Raw genomic sequence first — 22,995 nt, 5'->3', positions numbered from 1 at the left:
GTAAATCTGCAGTTTAATTTACTGCATCATAACATTTGATTGTGTCAGCTGAGTTACAAGACACAAATAAATAGATGAAATAACTGCCATCCAGATTTCTTGCTTGTGCATCACTGATGAGATTGTTTACTGATTAGTCTATGAAAATGTCCTCTACTTCATCTACAAGGCTCATTAAAGACAGCCATTCCTGTTAAGATTTCCGTCATGTGGCCAAGGATGTCCTGTGCTCATGCTGTGCCCTTTGAGCATTTCTAGCATGTTTTATGGTGTCCTTAAATATTCCAAGTTAATCATAGAAATAATTCTTCAGTAGAACATAATGTTATCTAATACTAAGAACAGATTAAGCACAGATGCATGCTGGGATCAGTGTTGTACCTTTGTTCGAGCAGGCCATCCACTGAATGGGTCCTTTGTCATAGTTGTGTTGTCCTACTGAGAAGGTAAAGATCCTAACCTGAAGCATAAGGTTAAAAAAAATCTCTCCGTGTTACCTCTTACAATGTTGAAAAACCAACAAAGAAAAATTGTTTTACAAAAGCGTAATGTAAATACTTGTAATTATTAATCAATTTAACACATTTAAAGCTGAACACAAAATAAAGGTGAAATCTGTCTTTGATCATGTGACTTTGAGCATCATATGTAATCTTTTTCCTGTTTTGACATGTTGAAATGTGATGCAACCTTGTGTAAATCCTTGTGTGAATAAATGAAATGAGTTACAGACCATTTAGAACCTGTATTTATTTGAAAATAGTACAAAAACAACATGTGAAATGATGAAACTCAAAGAATTTTGAAAAATGTGGGGACCAGGGGAGAATAAAATAAATAATTTGTCAGACCACAGGAAAGTTTTCCATCTTAAATGAGTTTGGGCTCAAAAAACGTTGAGTTTCAAGTTTTATTATCACAAATGCAATGATCTGGTTTTTGCATGTTAATCTAGGAGTTTAGGAAGCATAAAGCAGGAAATGGAAATTTCATACTTTAGCCTGGTTCATTTGCAGAGGCATTCAGTTCTGCTTTTGTTCATATTTTGCACAACATCACAGCTATTTTGGAAACTGTGTGAAGCCTTAGTTTCACACCCTCATCTGCCTTGTGAAGAAAATTTTCCATAAAGAGAATGTGCACACAGAAAACACAACCCAAAGGGAGTTCCAAGAGGTGGCACACACACAAGTTTGTTGGTGTGTGTATTATTCATAATGTGTGATGTAAATCTCTTTACTCCCACTTCCACTGCTGAACATAAAGCAAGTCCCCAAAATGTTAATCCTTAAATTTCAAAGTATGGCAGAATTAGTTCAAGAAAGTAAGGAATTTATGCAAGTTAACTGTCCTCTATAATGATAGAAACGTGTGTGTATGTGTGTCTTTTGTATACCTTTTTGTCAGCATTATATTTCTCCAATATGGCCTGGGCTCTTTCCTCTCCTCCATCAGTGAACAGCATGATAATCTTGTTGCAGTTTGCTCTGCTCACATTAGTCTATCAAAGAAAATAAACATGGAGATTAATGATTATTTGTCATGTTTTTAGCCACATATGCTGTGGGCACTTACTCTTTTGGAGAAAAATATTCAGGCATTCACTAAAGCCTTTGCTTTGCATTGTTGCTTAGATAAGATTTTATCTAGCATTTTCATCAAAAACACCCATTTTGCATAATCAATACTCCACGCAACTTAAAAAAAATTGTTAAAGGCAATTTTCTTCTATCCCAGAGAAAGCCTGCATGTTTTTATACTGTTAGGAAGCCTGGGTACTGTAGGAGTCTCAGACAGCAGATTTAAGCCCAGGACCTTCTTCTTTTGTGAGGCAACAGTGTGAACGATTCCACCACAATGCAGCCTCTATCTATGAAGATGACATATATATATAAATGAGTAGACAAATCCTATGTTTTTCGCCCAATAGATAAAACCTTTTGTTATGAAGATCCACCTGCTTTTCATATAGTGACATATATTTTTGCCTTGTCCAACAGAAAAGGTTATGAACAGCTGCTTGGATTCATTGGCAGAAATTCTAAGCATCTTACTCTGAATCCTATCAAATATGCACTACTTCTAACCGCCTGCATTAATATTATTCAGTAAAAAGTAAGGGATGGGATTGAATAGTCAATTTCAATTAGGAAAGTTCATAATTGAGGGAACTGTCCTGGAAGTTTCTGTGTGTTAATAATAAGAGGTTTGAAATCTCTAATTACACTGAAATGTGCTTCAGTGCTTCCTTTATTAGCTCCTTTGGCACCGAATAAACTGAACCATCCTTTATGATAGGAAATGAGACAATAACATCCCAAAATTTATAGCGTCAACAAACCTGACAAAGTGGCACAGATCATGAAAATGTTAATTAAAAACGTTTTAAAAGCTATTTCACGCAACAACCTACTGATAGGTTTTGAATTTTCAACAGCAGGCTGTTAAACCTACAGGTGGACTATGAACATTACACTGCTGCAATAAAATCTGCTTCTTGCCAAAAATGCATGAAGAATGTAGATTTATACAGACTCAAATCGAGATTATGAGCTATAAAATTGATTGAGGTGCATTTAAGGTTGGAGCAAATTTTACTTTATTAGTAGAAATTCTAAACAAGGGGGAGAAAACGAGTTACACTGGATCACCAAGACGCACATTTTGTAGTCCATCTTCTGGACATTATAGTGTCACATTATTAAGGAGTCGGCAAAATTGCAGGTGCATTTGCTTCTCTTTTCCTGAGTCGCTATAAATTCTCCTTCACACCTTTCTCTGACCTCATGGATTTTTCTATCAGATGAAGGAAATGTGCTCAGGAAATAGCAGTAGGAGGTAATATTTGGAAATGTTCAATCATTACCGAGGTTCTCGTCAATCAAATGTAACATTGCATTATTTCTTTCACTGACCAGGCAGTTCAGTTGAGGCAACACATTTAACCAGCAGATGGCAGTAAAACACAACAATCTGAGGCTGTCAACAAAAATGGAGGCAACACTCATTCAAAACTTGCTTTACAACTTGTGCACTCTCTCAACCCAAAGTCAGACAAAATAACATGTTTTTCTTACCGCAGAAAGCTGCTTAAAAGCAAACTCAAAGCCCTTTGTGTAGTCTGTAATTCCTTTAGCGCTGATGTTCTGCACGGCATCCTTCAGCAGCTTTTTGTTCCTCACGTTGGCTTGAACCAGACGGTCGAAGCACGCCGTGTTTTTCACCAGTGTGTTAAACTGGGTAACAGAGGACAGGAGTTATGACCTGAAATTTATTCATACAATTATAACATGTGTGCAAATTCAACACATCATACAAATGCAGCACACGCACACAGACACACAAACACTACCACCTGGCCTTGGCTGTTATCAGGCAGTGGTAAACAGACACATTCATCAAGCTCCACTAATTGCTTCACATCCTCAGAGCTCAACGATTTGGTACCCATGGAAACAAGATTCTGTTATATAGAAACGAGCTTAGGCAACCTCACCGTCTTTTTTTAAAGGTGAGACTTGCTTATTTCCACCTCACAGTGCACACATGCACAAATACTCCACCCCCCCAAAAATGAGGTATGTTTGAGTTTGCTTCAGGAGTGCCTAGGAGTGAGGAGGAAAGGCATTTTTAAAGAACTCCCAATGGCAATAAGTAAAAAGACAGAATAAATTAAATACACCAAAATAACTTCTAATGATAGTGCAGGAAGGGCATGGGACAGCAGAGTAGCCAGCTGTCTCATTCCCAGCACATCCATTGTGTAGCAGAACTCTTCTGAAACAATACTGCACCTCATCGATCTCAACTAATCAATGCGTCTCTGTGAGATGGCCAATAGGGAGGCTGAAACACTGATGTACAAAGACAAGCAGGGAGGCAAAAAGAGCTCTGACTATATGTGTGCCTTGATCAGTATGTGTGCATGTGTGTCTGTGTGCGCTTCCAGGGAACCAGGCAGCCTTGAAGTTCCTTTTAGAATGACAATAACAGACATACACATCTCTGCTGGACCGAAAAGCAATACAATATTGGCTATGGCACACGCACAACACAAAACACCACCAACACAATGGAAGTTCACATGACTGACTGTGTAGAGCAGATGGGAATCTGTTATCACATAATCTATCTAAAGCAGAAGTGAAGAAGGTGGGTCTAGCATGTGGGATGGTGAGGAGCAGAAAGTGAGAGGAAGGGAACGTGTGTGTGGTGGTGGGGGGGTTAAGCATGAATGTGAGGTGTTTGCCTTTAGAGAACAATGATCTCATAAAGGGTACGTGACAGAGAATTATAGTTTTATCTGATTTAATTACTTTATTAAAAAAATAAACACTGACATACAGAGACTTGTGGAATGACTAAAAAAAAGCAATATTCTTTCATTGTAAGACTGCGTTTTTGGCCCTGCACATGAATGTGAACGCAGTCTACCGCAAATTCCACTATTCTGCCGTGATCCTATTACAACAGCTCTTATATGTGTGTGTGATGGTCCAGGCCTTGGGAATGGATTAGTGATGACACAAGAGAGAAGACTAATCTTCAAGCTCTAATCCCAGCGGACTGTCTTCTATTCTGGTTTACTACTCCGGCTTGCTCACTGGACTGACGCTGGCTAAAAGAATTGATGCCAGCAAAACATGGCTGAGCAGGCTGGATAAATGTGGTGAAGGCTCGTGGTGTGAGAGGTGTGGGAAAGAGAGAAGACAAGGGTAAAAAAACAAAAAGAGAGAGAGAGAGAGAGAGAGGGAGAAAGCGAGAGAGAGCAAAAAAGGAAAGGAAGAGAGGCAGCCATCAGCAATCGTCTGACCTGACCAGCTGTGAAGAACGAGTGCGAGCATCTTCCGTGACCAAATGCCAACTTAGTCCCTGGGCTACTGTTAATGAGGAGGGATTTATGGGTAATATCAGAGACTAATGATTTAGTGACAGGTAACAACACCCTGAGGACCAGACATCGGGCAGTGGATATGTGTATGCATGTGTGTGTGTGTGTGTGTGTGTGTGCCCGTGTGTGTGCATAAATGAGTGAATCAATGACAGAAAGAAATAGATATGGTGAGGGGTGACTGACAGAAGGAATAATGATTTTTGCTGAAACAGGAGGAAATTGACACTGACTTACCATTATGTAACTAATATATTGCAGCAGGAATATTATAAATCCATTTCATTTTGACTTTAGCTGTCTTGTTGTTTTTGATACCCTTCCTGTTGGTTATACTGACATTGTGCTTAGCAAATAATATTGTTGACAGTAAAAATACAAAACTGCTAAAAAATAGAAACTGAAAAAAAGACAGACTGGAACAATGAAAACAGGTAGCCGTATGATATTACAGGTTGCAAATAAGCCCTAAGAATTATTGTTAAAATTATCACCCAAACTTTAGTTTACGGTTCTTGACTATATAACATAGGTGTACTGCTGGCTTGTTTCAGCCACATAGTCTAAATGTCTAAACTGCAACAAACCTAAATGAAGTTTTTAGTACCTTGATACAACCAGGCAAGTTCTTTGGACTATAGATTCATCATATCTCATGCACTGTACTTTTAAAGGGTTCAAGTTCAAAAGTCATAAATCTGAGTCAAAACTGAATTGGATTTCAGTGTCTCTACAAATCTCTCACCATCTCATTTTACACACACACACACACACACACACACACACACACACACACACACACACACACACACACACACACACACACACACACACACACACAGTAGCCAATAATTGCACATCTTTGCAGAATCACAAGTCCACCATGAAACCGAATACATTACGTCCAAGACAAAAGGTCCCTCGAGAGAGGAAAGAGAGTCGGAATGGCTGTCATTTGCAAGGAGAACGAAGACAGCTCCAATCTCTATAAAGACCTGTCTTAATAAACACCTCCACAGGCACCCATCTACGCATCACACAATCTCCTGATTGACTCTATTCAAGTGTAATCACAAGTGTGGAAAGCCTAGAATAGATGGCCGGAGAATGAAAAGCTGTAGAGGAAGAATGTAATGGAAGTGATGGGTGGGCGAGAAAAGTAAAAATGAAGGTAAAAAACAGAAGGAATAGTGAGAAGAGGAATGTTTCTTGGCTGTGTATAGAAAAGTGGAGGCATACAGTGTAAAGGAAGGGCATTCATTGACACAAAGAGATGAATGGAGGTATATGGTGAAATGCTGACAGGAATTGCATGGCTCACTGATGAAAAGAACAAATGATGGAGAGAACAAGAGGGTGATAAATGTTTCCTGGGGTTCACTCCAGTCAGAGGTGCAGCTTTAATTCCTTTAGGAGCGTTGGGAATGGACATACACAGCCACGGCCACATTTGAGGGCCTAGAGGTGGGGAGGGGCCATGTACTGCAGAGTTTTAATCCTGTACACCAAATAGAGCAGTGGGTATTTCATTAAAGGCCTGTTTCATGGTGGCCAGACCAGAGAGAAATCCATATTTCGTTACTGGTCATCCATCTCTCTGCCTCTCTTTTATTTGTGTGTGTATGTGTGTGACTTTGTATGGGCATTTGTTGTGTATGTGTAAAGATGTATGTGAATGGATACAAACTGGGTGTAAATTCTCAACCCCACTCATGGACACATTTCAAATCCATATTTCACTCTCAGTCTTTCTCATAACCCCCCCTCCCCCGTCACCTTCAATAAACAGACCACCCAACATTCAGCAAGTGGGCAGTCTAATAATACTCACACTGACTACGTTGACATAGTCATCGTCAGAAAGAGTCTCCAGCATCTCGCTGACAGAGGTCCTGATCAGTTTTAGCGTCAAGCCAGACACACTCCCACTCCTAAAAAAAAACAAGAAAGAAATACCTGACAGCTTCTCACAGCAATCTGTCTGCTCAGTTCTTGTCCTGTGAGATTTTACTCGATGTAATTAGAACTGCTTCTGCCTTGGGAAATACATTACACTATGTGGCAAAGCTGGAAAGGCATGCATTACAATCAGGGGAAATCATGATGGATGCAGGAAGGTTATGGATCAGTAAGATTATCAAACAACTCACGCATCCACGAGAATTAGCATATCTTTCGGTGAGGCGGCTCCTTGAATGTACCTAGATGGTCATAAATGAATGCAAACACATTTCTGGACTGAGACACATATACTCTGAGGGCCAACCATTTACATAATCATTTATGCTGAGAAAATACAATAACACTTTACACACTTGAGTCATATTTTCATTGTCATATTAATATAGGACTGAGAGATATGGATGAAATTATGTTAATAACTCAATGGTAATGATTTAAAGATGAAAAAAGGTCAAATCAGTAGATATTCAAAGCAATCAACAATTAGCTGTTTTTACAAATTATTATTTTTAGAGCAATACAAAATTTTATCACAAAAAAATCTTTATTCCTGTAGTGAATACAATTTGTGTGCTGTGTGACTGCACTCAAATTTATACAACCTGCACGGAACAATCAATTAAACACTAAAAAAAATTTATTCACCAAATTTGCACAGTATTAATAATCATAACAATATTCCACTGAAACGCAATAGGCATTATTTGACTGAATTAAAAAACCCTGCTTACACATGAGCTACCCATAATGCTACATGTAATTAGCTCTACATGTAAACAATCAAATAGATATACAAAGACACATAATGACATAAAAGTTTAAGTTTTGCATTCTGACTAACACTGTTATGCTTGAGCCAGTTTTCTTACCATGGCCTCCTGCGCACATCATAGAGATCTATTTTACTAGGGGTCTTACGAGCATCCATCCAGGGAGAAGCTAAAAGACAAGATTTGAGATGTACTGGGTTTTCATCATAATTAAAGCAGAAAAACAAAGCAAAAAACAGCACACTAAATACTATTTTGGCTAAATTTCTAATATATTTGACTAATATGATAAAATCATACTGTATGTAGTGTCATATTCTGCTCAGGAACCGTTGTGTACATATTACATTCTGTGACATAATGACAGGCTTATTGGACCGATCAATTTATTATACCACCTACATTATAACATGTTTTAAGATCACTAAAAATATTTATGAGGAGGGAAAACATGCACAAATTATTTATCGGAGATGCACAGCTATTAGTGAAGGGCACCATAAAAACAAGGAAGTATACTGAGAGTGAGTGACTGCCTTTCATGCATGCTAAGAAGTAAAAGAACGAGGATAAATCAAAGCCAATGCAAATTTATGAATATGAGACATAAACTTTTGTCATAAAGCTATAGAGTCAATGATGACAGGGAATCTCATGAATAGAAATAGCTTGGCAAAGATAACACGCATACAAGAGGGAGCAGCAATAGACAAGAGCAGACGCACATAAAGTCAATGTGAACTTAATTATGCGGACAATGGATCAGCTGGAGGCGCAATCGAAGATTGCAGCGGTCCCAGATCCAGCTGTACACAGTGGAATATTCTCCCATGTTGCTTGTCTGTGTTTTATTGTGTTATAGTGTGTTAATATCTGTGCATTCCTGGATTATCCTTTTGTGTTACACATTTCAATGTTTTTTTTCCCTTGCTACCTAGCCGCACCTGTCTCCCCAATGTGATGTTTGTGTATTGTATGTACGGTCGGCAAGGTCTATCATCTCGGTTGTGGGCAACTGCAACTGACAAATAAAGGCTATCTCATCTCATCTCATCTCATCTCAATTACTAAGCAGTGTGTATTTAAGCTCAGAATTATATGAACAGACACATAAAAACCTATTCAAAGGCAATGTTTGGGTTGTTGTCCCCCCCTTTGTTTCCTTACCTGGATAATAGCGAGCCAGGCCAGTGGCACTGCCAAACACCTGCCAGAGTAGGGTTGGGTCATCCTCTCTATTCTTTCTAAACACTTCCTCCAGTGCCTCCGTCCAGGTTAATTCATTCAGCACAATGGTGGCTGGATGAACAAATACACATGAAAAGCTCATTTGTCAAAAGAAAGCATGCACATGAAGAAGAAATACGTCATGAACCCACCAACATAAGCAGAATTCAATATATTATACTCTAATTACATTTTGATTTTGTGTGCAGCTGTAAAATAAACATTTTCATGTCTTTGTGGGTTTTCTGCAATCATCTTTAGAAGGCTTAGCAAAGAAATATGGACAACACAGTTTAACACATTCATTAAGATTCACACACAGGCCTCACTGTCACCCCAGTTGCCCAGCAGAGCACAACCAAATATTTTTCCAGCACAAGCAGATAGCGCTTGCATTAGGCATCAATATCAAGGAATAGTACTCAGACAAGTAATGTCTTTGCACAGACACAATTAAACTGTTTTACCTAAAATCACCAATTAATCTGCATGACTGCTTGTGCAGAAGGGTTTTTTTTGTGTGTGTGTGTGTGTGCATGCTTTTGACAGATAGTGTGTGCTGTGAGAGGCAACAGGCATTATGGATGTAATGACACAGCACCCAGACAGCTCAGAGCCACATTAAGACTGATGATGGATGGAGACACAACACATGCTGCCCCCAACTCTATCTGTCCTCTCTGCCGCTCTTCTTTTTTTACCATCTTCCACTTTTTTTGTACTTTGTGGCATTGCATATATTTTTTTATGCAAGTCTGTACATCTTGACATGTGGCTAGAAGTATAGTGTGCATGTGTGTAGGACATATTGCTATCTTGTATTGAGCGTGACGTGTCTCATTGATGTGCAAAGCAAACAGTGTTCATTTGCATCTATTTCTCTAGAGTGAAGAGTTAATGAAGCCTCGGTTGCCAGGAGTGCATGTTTTTCATTATAGAAAGGGAGAGAGCATGAAGCGTGTGCACACACAGTAATATATTTCTCTCATTAATCATTGAATTTTAGAATTTTAAGGCAAGAGTCAAAAGAAATACTACTGCACTTGTTAGATAATGATAAAACTGCAAACTATATGTATAATTTTTTATTGAAGACTGATTAAGTTAGGCCATTGGATAGACAGCACAAGCCATCTTGCTTTATCCAAACAGCTTGACAGTTAAATACAGCGAGATGATGCTCACGTGTACTAGACTGACAGACGAAATTATGGCACAAGGCAACCACAAGCCTCTAACTAGTAATATGTTGCTTTTAATGTCTCCACTGGTTGTGAATATCCCTGAGTTAGTCATAATCTTTAATAAGCTAAACTCCACTGCTGCTTCATAAGGGAAAGACTATCCTCGGGTTGCCCATATTGCCAATGACACTAATGAATTCCCTGGATACACATGTATGCCACACTGAATCCACACCTAGTGATGACATAATCTCATTGGGACATCGTGGGTGCAGTATAATTCACAAAAATATGCAATATGGATTGGTGTATATTTTCCCTATTTTTTGACTGCTTTAATTATCAGTCTTTTCCGTATAGAAGCAACAGTTACACACTGTATAACAGTGAAAGCTAATAAGCAAAAATGTTCTATACAGCTACAGTACAACATGCTCAGTTAAACAGTTATTTATAGTTAGTTTAACATAAGAGAGAGATAACTACAAGACATTAAATTTCCCATCATTACTAATTAAAAGAATAGTTGGATATTTGAAAGACTATAATGTATGTCACAAAATAACCTCTGATATGGAAATATTGCTGGCTAAATATCTAATCACTGGAGATAAAAAGAGAGGGGCAAAAACAGTCTTTGTTTTTCTAAGCTGCACAAAATTTGCTCACCCGCTACATTTGTTTATGCCATACGAAAGCTATGGTGAAAATTGCCTTTGGATGACAGAAAAGATAGGCAGCAAACTGGAGGGATGCTTGCATCTACACAAATCTGGCACTTGAATTCCAATCATAAGCAGTATTGCCCCGAGTGTGAAAGGTGAAAGATGTCTGCTGAGCTCCCTGTGACACAAGATGACATTACAGTATGTGTGAATTTGTAAATTAGGAATCATTTTTGCAGAAACAGACTTGTGTGAAATTGTTGAATAAAAAAAAAACTCGTTCCACAGTCTTGGACAAGTTAATTAACCCAACAGGATTTATTATTTCACTCATATCAAATGCAATGATCTCTTATATATAATAAAAAAGAAATGTACCATTACACAAGAAACACCTGGAAACAGAAAGTGATGTGCTGATTCTGATGGATTATTTAAAGTTTACTTTAGGCTACGTTTGTGCTGAGCTCACAAGAAATTCTTCTATATGACTGGCCTATAGCCAGGAGACATTGGGGTGTTTTTATTAAGGGATCAAATTTTAAAAATTAAACAAATGTATGTTTAATATATATGATTAAAATAAAAACAAAAAGAAGTTTTAAAGAATTTTAAACTATAAGTTTTGTTTTTCTGGAACATCGACTGAATATAAAAGATGGACATGGCCACTGACACATCACTCATTGTTTAGTGAAGCATCTGTTGTAAAGTCTTAAGTGCTTTTTTCCATATTGGTGCTTTATAAATGGACTTAAATATCAAGCATGGATCTGACAGTGAAACCAATGGACACTCCCTCCTAAGACTGTAGCGATCACATTGAGACCATCCATTCATTTTATTCTGCTCATTTGATTCAGGGTCAGGGGTGGTGACATCACAATTGTCATACGGCAAGAGGCTGGCCAGGTCACCAACCTGTCACAGTGCTAAAACATAGAGAGAGCCAACCATTTACACACACCATTCAGCACTGTCCCTGGACAGAGTCCACAGCCACCACATCACTGTGTTGCCCTCTGCTAGGGACCATAATTTACCAAAAGAACATTATGTTACATTCAGCTTCACTTGAAACCAGTAAGGCCATGAACTCATCAGGAAAATGATTAGTGAGATCAGATCACATTAGACAAAGGGTCATTTTCTTATGGATTTCTGCAGCTGAACTTCTTATTGTAACCAGCCTTGCCCCCCCTCAAAAAGAACGCAGATGTAAGACAGTTAAACATTGGCTGGAAACTAGGTCTATTCTTCATATACAGTCTATATTCTATAGTGCTCTGAAAAAAAGATTTTGCCACCTTGCTGATTTCTTCTTTGCAATGCAATTGCAAATTGCATTACATCTGACATTACACAATGTCAAACATGTTTATGATGATGATGATATAACAGTGTAACAGTATGGGACTTCTTTGATGCTTCAGGATCTGGACAACTTGCCAAAAATCCTCCAGTGTGGCTGAATGAAAACAAGTCTGCAAAAAAGTTGGATGAAATTGGTCCAAAGCAACTTGATAGACTCGTTGCCATTCGCCTGCTGTCACAAACACTTGATTGTAGTTCTTGCCGTTAAGGATGGCACAATCAGTTTTTAGGTTTAGAGGGAAATTATTTAGAGTAATTGTGTTTGAATATTTTTTTTCTATTTCCATTTATCTATGTCTAATAATGAAATTAGTTTGATGACATGAAATGTGGCACAAATACTACTAGCTTAGCATGCTCTCTTTGCAATGTATAGTAACCCTACTAAATATCACAAAGAGATACTCCTTGAATATTTTTTTCACATCTCATATTGAATATCTAGAATTATAAATACATAAATTTTACATTTTTATATTGAGCTTCCATTTGTATATCCACTGAATTAAACTGATATACTTTTTTGGTACTATGTCCTTTAATGGACATTTTATGCTTTTGTGATCTTTCTGTCATGCCTGTATCCTTTCCGATACTGCCCTCACACACATGAGTCTGATTTCATAAACTTGTCACCCACTTTACCCGGAAAATCTAATTTTCTCCAGCTGAGCAAAGGCTATTCCGGGAACATTTATAGGGTGGAGATTAAATTGGAGAGTTGAAACCTCAATAACTATGAATCTTCTGACCTGGAATACCAAATACATACTCCTTCACGTGTGTCCATATCTGACACAATATATGAGCCTGCGTATGCTCTCAGACATACGTTGTTCTCCATATTCGCAGTGCTTTTTTGAATACATTAGTTAATTTTAAATAATTTTCTTTAGCTAGATATTCCTAGAGTTTGAAATTTAAACTTAAATCTGAAAAACAAGTCTCAATCTCAAAACAAAATTGCATGGCCTGGTTCTTCATTTCCATACCTGAGATTGTTGCCCACAATGTACCACCAGGTTTGAGTCCTTCCTCGTAAACACACACACACACCTAAAGTTTCTTTCATCTCACTGGATAGGTCCCAGAAGCTCAGCGTATCCATGCATACTCATTACAGGCTACCAATAAACAGCATCCTTGTGAGAGAAAGGCAGCGTGAGTAGCTGTGGCACCCAGCCCAGATTAAAGGCCAGATAGGGATCTCAGGGAAAAATTGACAAATTCACAGCAAGTTCAAAAGAAATGCTAATAAACTAGACTTTCCACCCACAGATAACAAAACCTGACAGCTTTCCATTCCAATCTACATTTCCCTTTTCTGCCCATGTGTCTGGGGTCAGCAACAAGGTGAAGCAGGTAACCTTGGGGCCAGACGGTTCCCCAGCAGGCTGAAGTCCATGCTGAGGAAGTCATTCCATCCTGCTGTCTCTCCAAGTCACTGCTGACGCATTACTTTCCACTACACCGATTCCACTACACCAATTACTGAACATCTTACCACAAACACACAGATATCTTTCTTCACAGAAACACAGATACAGACGCACAACATTCAGAAATGCTGCTGCAAGATGGTTTAAAAAAACAGATTGTAATTAAACTGGAATCTTTCTGAAGTTCTTCGAGAACCTAGGCCTACTGTGGTGACACATCCTTGAGCAAATCACCTAAGGCTTTATTCCTCTCATCGTAAGTCACACTATATTAAGGACATCACCCCACAAGTTGAAATCTAAAAAATAGAATAAAGGAAAAGCCACTTAAAAATATTACATAATTCAGACCACACTTAAGCTATTCAGCCAGGCACCCTTAAGTCACTGACATTCAACTTGAGCTGTGCTAATGTCAGACAGACTCTCGAGATTTAAATTATGCTGTATCACTCAAGGTAAATGTCAGCACATGATGATGAAATGATCAGAAATGTACTTTTATAACAAAAGGAGCAAAAATACTCTTTAACAGGATATCTCCCAATCCATGTTACTAGATAATGGTTTCTTCCTGCTTCGACTATTGCTGTCCAACAATACCCAACAACCTCCTCAGACATGTTCTCACTACAAGACATACTTACAGGATATGCGACGATCATTCACTATGAATCCGTCAAACGATTACCTGCTATATTTTTAAACTGTTTCAAGTAAATATTGCAATCACTTTGTAGTATGAGCTGGCAGGCTAAAGACTTTTAACATCCAGTGTGACTGAAACAGCACCATTAGGTAAAGCCTGAGTTTGGGATGGTATAAATAGATGAAAACAGCCATGACTATAACATAAAGCTGCGTAGGTTTTAATTTTCCTGTATCCAGATCATGACAACCAAATGTTTATTCAACATGTTTAAGTTTTTAAGAGATTATCATTAATATTCTCTATAATCTTGAGTATACGTGATCCTATTTATTTTTTTTGCATTCTGAGAAACTGATTACATGTTCAGTGAACATTCACCAACCTTTCACAAGTAGCAGGTGCAGTGAAATGAACCATTCTGTGTTTAAAAAATGCTGACAATGCAAATGTACTGATTGATATATTTCAACAGATGATATTATTGTTTCAGGATTTACACACAATCCAGTGTATAGTGCAGTTCAGTTGCACATTGCATTCTTTTATGGGTAACAGTAAAATACCTGTGCCAAGAATAAATATAAGTGTCCCCTCAAGCAAAAAATGGAATGAAAATATCTATTATAGTCAATATCTATAATATGGTCTATAAATATAAGTGTATTATAATTCTAAGGAGATATCTCCTATATCTATCTATTTATATCAATCTGTTCCTAAAGACGTTCAATAACTGCAATATTCATATGAATAATACATTTATAATATGATTTATAATTTTAATAAATGTATACTTATCATTCTAGTTCTGGTTAAACAGAATATTAAATTGAAAGCTGCATAACTACCAATAGCAAAAATATTTCTAAACAAAAAAAGAAAACATACACCCATAAATCCTTTCAGTTGTCGTGCCTCCTGTTCTTTTACATTCCAAGGGCAGGCAGCTTTGTTAAGTAACAGAGTACTACAGGAGAGCTTATTACTTGTATGAGGCTTTTTTTTGTTAAACCCATCTTTTAGCTAAGGGCAACTTTGCTTGAGGCACAATCTGTAAACAACATTTCATAATGGGTTGGTGTGTCAGCCGTATCCATGGTAACCACTTTGGTATGTGTGCGTGTGTGTGACGATGCACTCACAGCCATCATAGATGTCAGTGGGAATGTGGACAGCCGTGTGGTTGTAGTCAGTCAAACGTTTAAACGAGGGGTCCTCTTGAAAGTCTGGTCGAATCCTGTTCTTTCTTCCCTCTGTCTCATTTGCATCCAGCTGAAAGGGGAAAAAAAGATTAAAAGCACTATCTATGGCTGTTCTCACTATAGGTTTAAGAAATCATAGCAGACATCTTTATGTAAATTAATGAGGCACGCTGCACATATATGACATGGTTTGTTGGTCTCCATAAAAACGAAAGACTTTACAACAGCCTGAACGCACATTCTCAACAGCTCATCGCTACCATAATAACAACATTGCTGCACTTTTCACACCCTGCATGCTTTAAAAAAAACCCTGACTGTTTACGTGATGATGTCTCGCTTTTTTTCATTTTATCATCTTCATTTGGGAGGAGGAGCCGGAGACACTCAGATTGTTTATGCCCCTTGTGGAGATTTATAACTCCTGCCGTGCATTTGCCAATTTACATCAATGAGAGCAGTAGAGACAGGGAGGAAAAGATGAGATACCGATGAACGAAAGCAGGGTAGAGAGGGGCCGAGGTAGTGAGGTGGTGAGAGAGGTAGAGGGGGAGGGAGAAATGGTGCGAACAGTTGCTTCCTAATAAAGCAAGAGCCTAGCCAGCTCATACATCTCATCTGTCAATTAGAGGAGAAACATGGCAGAGACCTCTTCACCTGAGAGAGGCTGGAAGGAGGGATGACAGAGAGGTAGCTACATGGGAAGAAAAGCTCCAAGAAGAAGCAAACTGGGGGCTGCAGTACAGAGCTAAGGCGATAAGAGAAAGCGGGGGTGAAAACAGACACAAATGTGGTGATTTTTGCAGGAGTAAAATGAGGGAGATGAAGGAATATGAGGCAATGAAGGCGGGGTGGGGGTGGGGATGCTGTGTAGCAAAAGCACATTCATGATGCATGTATGATCTATGTGTTTGCAGGGGCTCAAAGAGAAAGAGAATAAATTAACAGAGGAGGGCAAAAAAAGCACACTCACATTGTCCTTTGCGTTGTAGTACGCAATTTCATCATCCTGTAAACAAGTGACAAAGAAGCACAAAAAATGCTTTTTGGATGCTTCAGGGTGTTGCACAAAGAATCCTAACATTTATGCAACTATTAAATATTTGATCAATTTCTAAGCAGTTCTTTATTTTGCCATTCGTTCATTCTATTATTTAGTTAAAAAAGATACTAGTCTGTGTTTTTGCTTAAACAAATAAGGTATGGTCATATTTCACCATGTCCCTCTGTCCCTGCAGCCATTTGCAATGCTCCAGGTAAGCATTTTTTGCCTCTGAGATAGCAATGTAATAACTGCCTCTGTGACAAGTATTTTTCCTGAGCATTGCTTTTTTCCCTTATATAATTGTTTGCCACCCGGGTTGTTAGAAGGCAAAGCATCTGTCATTGAAAATGAGGGGCATGTATCATAACACAGTGTATAATGAGCAATAAACCAGTTAACAAAAGGAACTGTACTCACTGCTAATGATGGATGCTGAAAACATGTAAAAACTATTCACACAATCAAATTATTGTAAGTCTAGCAAACTCAGACTACATGCATCACCATTTGTGTATCTGTGCGTCTGTAGCTATACTATAAGTGCTAGAGGTAGGAACACAATATGATATTATCACAATAATTCACTCACAAAACAATAATATTAGTATGATTTTTAACATTTTGCGATACGTAGAGTATTGCAGTAGTGATTAATCAACATCAAATTTTGTCCTCAAACTTTGTCACTATCAGATTTATCCAATAAGATAAATTGGATCTCACTTCAGATATTTTTTTTATTTAATTTAATTTATTTTTTTATTTTTTTTTTTGGCAAAATGAGATTATAAAGCATGCCAACACTATCACTAAAGCCTGCGGTAAAATGTTGCCATAAGATGAAGTTAGTTATCTGTCTGAGATCAAATAGGTTGATGTTGGCTGCATGCACGTCACATGCACTCCGTTTCTGGTAATGCACTAGTTAGCTGTGATAAATCGTAGAAAATCACAAAATCTGTTGTTGTCTGCATAGACAGAAATTCACATTTAACCACTACACTTGTGCTCAGCAACCTTGCTGTTCTATAAATACAACCAGCTGGCAGCCAGTTGAGTCAAGTCCCCTCGAGTTGTGCTCACTGACAAAGACTCATTCAAACTGATGGCAATATGATGGCAATCTGTCTGCATTTATAAATTAGATGTGAATTATTTGAAAAACTTCAATCAAAAATGGTCATTACTGTGCCACACCCTCAAGCTCTGGGCAACAATTAAGTCACCCTTAGTTGAAATCGGCAAAGGAATGTGAAAAATTACCATACAATTACCAGGCAGCCATCAATTTTTGTTTGGTTGCTGCCCTATTTTTACTTGTATGGCTGAGTCATTAGCCTTTTCTGAATTAGGAGGTAGGTTTGTTGAGCTAAATGTTTCCAGTGTCCAGACAGTTTTTCACAACCTGTTAATGTAGGTTTGCTCAGCTAATGTTATCTCAGGATAATGGTGCATGAGACAAGTCGTCTTGTTTCCCAGACAGCTAGTATTCCCAGAGTATTTTAATTAATTTAATCAAATATAGATATTTAGTGTCCCTGCATTGATATAATATCCTCATCCTAAATACAGCAGTACTATGCTGTATCGATTTTTCACCCATCCCTAATAGATAGCACATAAAAAACATATATAAACGGGTTTTTTTCTCTGTATTTTCTCTCTCTCTGTTACCTCGAAATCGTCCTTCCACTGATGCTTCATTTGGAACTCTTCAGCACCTGTGGCCAGTTTCTGGGAAGTGAAATACGACAAAAGATTTAGGCTGGAATATACACTGGGTATCCTTCCTTCAAAACATCTCTCTCATTTTAGAAAACCTGAGCAAAAGAGAGGACATTAGAAAACACGGTGGAGACCGCCCTAGAGACAAGAGAGAAATGATTATGATCTCACTTGCAGAGCTCAAACCACAGGGCTATCAAGGTCTTGCAGCACTCACTGTCCGCTAAAGGCCACGCCACAGAGTATCAGAATGTCAAAATGAAAAGGTTGTACTGTAAGAAAGTAGTGTGTGGGTGGGTGTGTGGCTGAATGTGTGAGCGAGTCAGAGAGTGTGAAACATAGAGCTAACTGAATAAAATAAGTTGGGTTCAGTGCTGGAAGAAATGATGGATCAGTGAATAAAGTGAAGAACAAATAAATTACCCACTGAAAAAGCTATCAATCAAAAAGGAATTTAAGAAAGGAATATAAATGTAATTAACCACACTTGTGTTATTATATGATGTTTACCTGACAGTGTAAAGCACCTTGAGGTGACTGCTGTTGTTATTTGGCACTATATACATACAATTGAATTTAATTGAAAATGTAATAATCTCACCTTTAATCTAGTCATCTCTCCTGCAATTGCACATATACGTGCTGTTTTTTTACTTCTTGCAACTACAAGCTATAATAACAGCACGTCTTCCATCTGGGAACAAACAAGTTCTGATGTGCATCCAGAGAAATAAACATCTATCCATGATCACAAGGTCGAAATTTAATGTATATGTCCTGATACTGAAAAATCTTGAGATATTACTTTCCAGTTGTGCTATACAATTCAGGTGATGTTTATATTACAATCGAGCAAAGTGTAATTTCATCTTCTGAATTATTTTTTTTTTAAATGGAAAGGAAGGCAGAACTGAGAAGTGTGCTAACAAAAGGGGAAAAAAATGGCTCAAAAAGGGGACAGAGTGATAGATACCTTATTTCTACATTTTTACTTTGATTTGTGGACTAATTTAACCACGAGCCTTGCATCAATTTTTAAAATGTCTTGTTCCAAGTTTCATAACTAGTGGCATAGAAATGGAAAAGGTAAGAGGTTAGAACAAAAGTGCAATAAGAAACGAAAGCAAAGAGCAGGACAAAGAATCTTTCTTCACAACACCAAAGTTAAATCATGTTAGAATCAAATCTTTTTATATGATTACGAAAAACTGTTTTTATGGCTGCATCTTTGTCTGACAACCATCTGTTGGCTCGTGCAAGCATGTATAACAGGCATGCTAGATGGACACATTTTTGGATGAGATGCTTATATTATTTTGAATTGGTATTTTTACTGAGTGTGGGCATGTATGTGTATGTGAGTCTGTGACCATGTGTCTGCTGTCGGCAATCGTTCCATTTTGATCAACAGTTCCATTCCTTTGGCCTCCAGTCCTGGGCTGTGTTCCAGACCTCTCTCTAGCTCCTATGCACTGGATGTCAACCACTAAATATACACCCTGCTGCAGCTATATACACACGCACACACTGACCAACCCAAAACAGTGAAAAAAATGTGAAATGATTACAAGCATTGTGACTGATGTACATTGTACATAAAAATAGCATATGCCAACAATGCATCAAGTGCTGAATCGTATTTACCAGTTAGTGGTAGCAAGCATCATAGTCAAACAGAGTCAGACACTGATCCCTGCTACCACCAATCACTAAAGTGTTTAGATGTTGTCAGTGATTCCATCTGCATATCTAAATCAAAAGCTCTGTTAAAAGTTACAGTTTTTGGAGTAAAATGAAAACATGTCTAACTGGCAGTTGCACAATGCAGACAAACATACGGTGTCTTGTTATTTATTTTAAGCATTCCCACATGGTAATGAAACCATTGCTATTTTTAAAACCATGTGTTGGTTGACTTTTATCAACTGGTATTTTCTGCACTGCTGATAGCTAACTCTGCAGATTGGCATGTTCTACTCTATTTTAAAATGTTAAAGTTGGCCTCTTATGCTCATTTCCAGCTTCATATTTCTTTTTCTTTTAATCTTTTTGACTCTACAGTGGTGTGAAAAAGTTTCTGCCCTCTTTCTGATTTCCTGTTTTTCTGTATGTTTGTCACACTTAAATGTTTCAGATAAACCAAACAAATTTAAATATTAGACAAAGATAACACAAGTAACCACAAAATGCAGTTTCTAAATTAAGGTGTTTATAATTTAGTGGGAAAAAATTCCTACCCTACATGGCCCTGTGTGAAAAAATGATTCCCCCCTAAACCTAATAACTGGTTTGGCCACCCCTAGCAGAAACAACTGCAATAAAGTGTTTGTGATAACTGGCAATGAGTCTTTTATGGCACTGTGGAGGAATTGTGGCCCACTGTTTTTTGCTGAAATGTTGTAATTCAGCCACATTGGAGGGTTTTCGGACATGAGTCGGATTTTTAAGGTCGTGCCACAGCATCTCAATCGGATTCAGGTCAGAACTTTGACCAGGCCACGCCAAAGTTTTTATTTTGTTTTTCTTAAGACATTCAGAGGTGGACTTCCTGATGTGTTTTGGATCATTGTCCGGCTGTAGAACCCAAGTCATCTTCAGCTTGGGGTCACAAACAGGTGGCCGGACATTCTCCTTCAGGATGTTTTGGTAAACAGCAGAATTCATGGTTCCATTTACCACAGCAAGTCTTCCATGTCCTGAGGCAGCAGAACAGCCCTAGACCATCACACTACAACCACCGTACTTAACTGTTTACTGTTCTCAGGTGGGGTTTTTTTAGATCCTGTCGTAATGTGTTGCTTTTTGAGATCTTTTAGCCTGCTTCACTTTATCAAACAGGTTCTATTTAAGTAATTTTTTGATTCAACAGGTCTGCCAGTAGTCAGGGCTGAGTGTGTTTGGTGAAACTGAGCTCAAGTTTCCAAAAAATGCAGTTTTTTGCAATTAATTCATTATTTTAATAAGAGGGGCAATTACTTTTTCAAACAGGACGAGGATAACTTTTCTCTCTTAATCAATGAAATCATCATTGTAACTTATCTTATCAAAATAGTTTGATGATCTGAAACATTATGTGTGACAAATATGCAAAACACTAGGAAATCAGGAAGGGGCCAAACACTTTTTCACACCACTGTATGTGTCAGTCAGTGGAAGTTGATTCTAAACTGTGCCGATGCACTTGTAAAATCGTCTTGAGGTCATAGATAAGTGTGACATTAGTGCCCCTGATAATGTTGCTTAGCAACAGGGAGATCCCAAAATGAGACCATCACTTATCAGAGAAACTTGACTCGGCTAAGTTTGACATAAATGCCTTCAGCAGATACGCTATGCAAAAAATAGAGCATTTTTGATCTACTGGCGAGATTTGTGAAGTGTCAAATGTCAACAGTGTAGCATCACATCAACCCAAGTGCACTAACTGAGCTTTATCAGATAAACAGAAAACCAGGCTATTGCTCATAAAATGATAAGCTTGCATAATATCAGTGCAAAAAGATACAGAAACACATATTTAAGGTAGTCTAAAAACATATGGATAGGCATTACACAACCCTCCCTTGGGTTTCTCCTTCAGCAAAACATTGTATCAGAAATGATACGTGCATATAACCAACAGCTGTTCAACTCCTGATACATCATACATCATACTTAAGCCATTAGTGTGACATTCATGAATTATATAAGACTTAAATGGTTTGTGTGAAAATCCCTTTTTTTGCCTGACTGTATATGAACATGCACATGCAGAAACCACACATCTACACACACTTCCTAAGAGACCAACAGGCATGTTAAAAATTCATGACAGGGCTTTGACGACTCTCCACTACCCCCTGGGAGATATGGGGGAGGGTGAGAATGAGTGTGCGAGGAAAGATACCTAATTACCCTTCTATTTTGCTTGCATCCCTCTCTCTCTTTCTCTCTTTTTTTTATGTCAAACACATACAAAGGTTATCAGTCTAGCCAAAGAAAGCAACAACACAATCAAATGTGCTTTGCACTGAGGGATCTAGATTTGAAGAGGCTACTCAGTGAGTGACAGCTAAACTCTCTGAATGAGCACAACAGTTCATTAGAGCTGCTGAAAACTGCTGTCTCTGCCAATTGATTAGAAGCCACTGTTACTCCACTAAAATGCACAAATTTGCACTATAATGGATTACACTCTGCAAAACGCCCGACAAAATGGTTTTTTAGTCTCACTTTCACTAATTGTGAAAGTTGGACACCATAATGAGCTCACTCTTTCAGTTCATGACCACTGGAGACCTGAGAAGAACTATCACTCCTCTGCAATTGGCAGCAGAGGGTTGCATGGGTACCAGGAGAGTGAGAATTGGGTATATGATTCTTGGGAAGAGAAGTTGTTTTCAGACTCGTACTGATAAAAATTTTAACTGGTTAAAAGTTTAAAAGACATCTAAATATACCTAAAAACCGAGTTACATTTCATTCAACGTGGCATTGAAATTGGGTCGTGTTCTCCGGGGGACGAGGCGGTTCAGAGATTTCAGGGAGAACAGGGGGAACAAGAGAGAGTTCACAAGAATAATGCAGTCTATGACAAAAATGTTCAATAAAATCTACAGGCAGCGCAACTGAAGCTAGTTAGTAGTGAGCTCTATCTTTTTTCCCAGATGAACATAAAAATGACCTCATGATGACTGCAACAACTGCTGTGCATATTAATATTCTAAGAGCCAAATAGGGCAGATACAGCTTTTAACTACTCATACTCACTGATGTATAGGATCATTGTTCTACTGCCATTGAGAGCTGACCTGAGTGCTAGATAGTCCTGCTAGTCCCACAGAGAGATATTTCTGCCCTGCTCTCACCACTCTTAGTTG

General features: G+C 38.1%; 1 protein-coding gene across 1 annotated transcript in view; it reads right to left on the bottom strand.

Annotated features, from left to right (window-relative positions):
* Nucleotides 1-22,995, bottom strand: part of LOC134631449 (voltage-dependent calcium channel subunit alpha-2/delta-1) — a 68,797-nt gene that overhangs the window by 27,762 nt on the left and 18,040 nt on the right. Inside the window, exons 4-13 of the mRNA XM_063479800.1 lie at nucleotides 18,086-18,145; nucleotides 16,340-16,375; nucleotides 15,307-15,436; nucleotides 8,791-8,922; nucleotides 7,723-7,792; nucleotides 7,042-7,092; nucleotides 6,723-6,822; nucleotides 3,078-3,236; nucleotides 1,397-1,501; nucleotides 382-460 (exon numbers count right to left, since the gene is read on the bottom strand). Of these exons, the coding sequence (XP_063335870.1) occupies nucleotides 382-460; nucleotides 1,397-1,501; nucleotides 3,078-3,236; nucleotides 6,723-6,822; nucleotides 7,042-7,092; nucleotides 7,723-7,792; nucleotides 8,791-8,922; nucleotides 15,307-15,436; nucleotides 16,340-16,375; nucleotides 18,086-18,145 (922 nt within the window). The remainder of the gene's footprint in view (nucleotides 1-381; nucleotides 461-1,396; nucleotides 1,502-3,077; nucleotides 3,237-6,722; nucleotides 6,823-7,041; nucleotides 7,093-7,722; nucleotides 7,793-8,790; nucleotides 8,923-15,306; nucleotides 15,437-16,339; nucleotides 16,376-18,085; nucleotides 18,146-22,995) is intronic.

The sequence above is a fragment of the Pelmatolapia mariae genome, linkage group LG7 (assembly GCF_036321145.2).
Source record: "Pelmatolapia mariae isolate MD_Pm_ZW linkage group LG7, Pm_UMD_F_2, whole genome shotgun sequence".
Classification (NCBI taxonomy): Eukaryota; Metazoa; Chordata; class Actinopteri; order Cichliformes; family Cichlidae; genus Pelmatolapia; species Pelmatolapia mariae.
The sequence above is the reverse complement of the archived record's forward strand: the minus strand, read 5'-3'. Positions and strand labels throughout refer to the sequence as shown.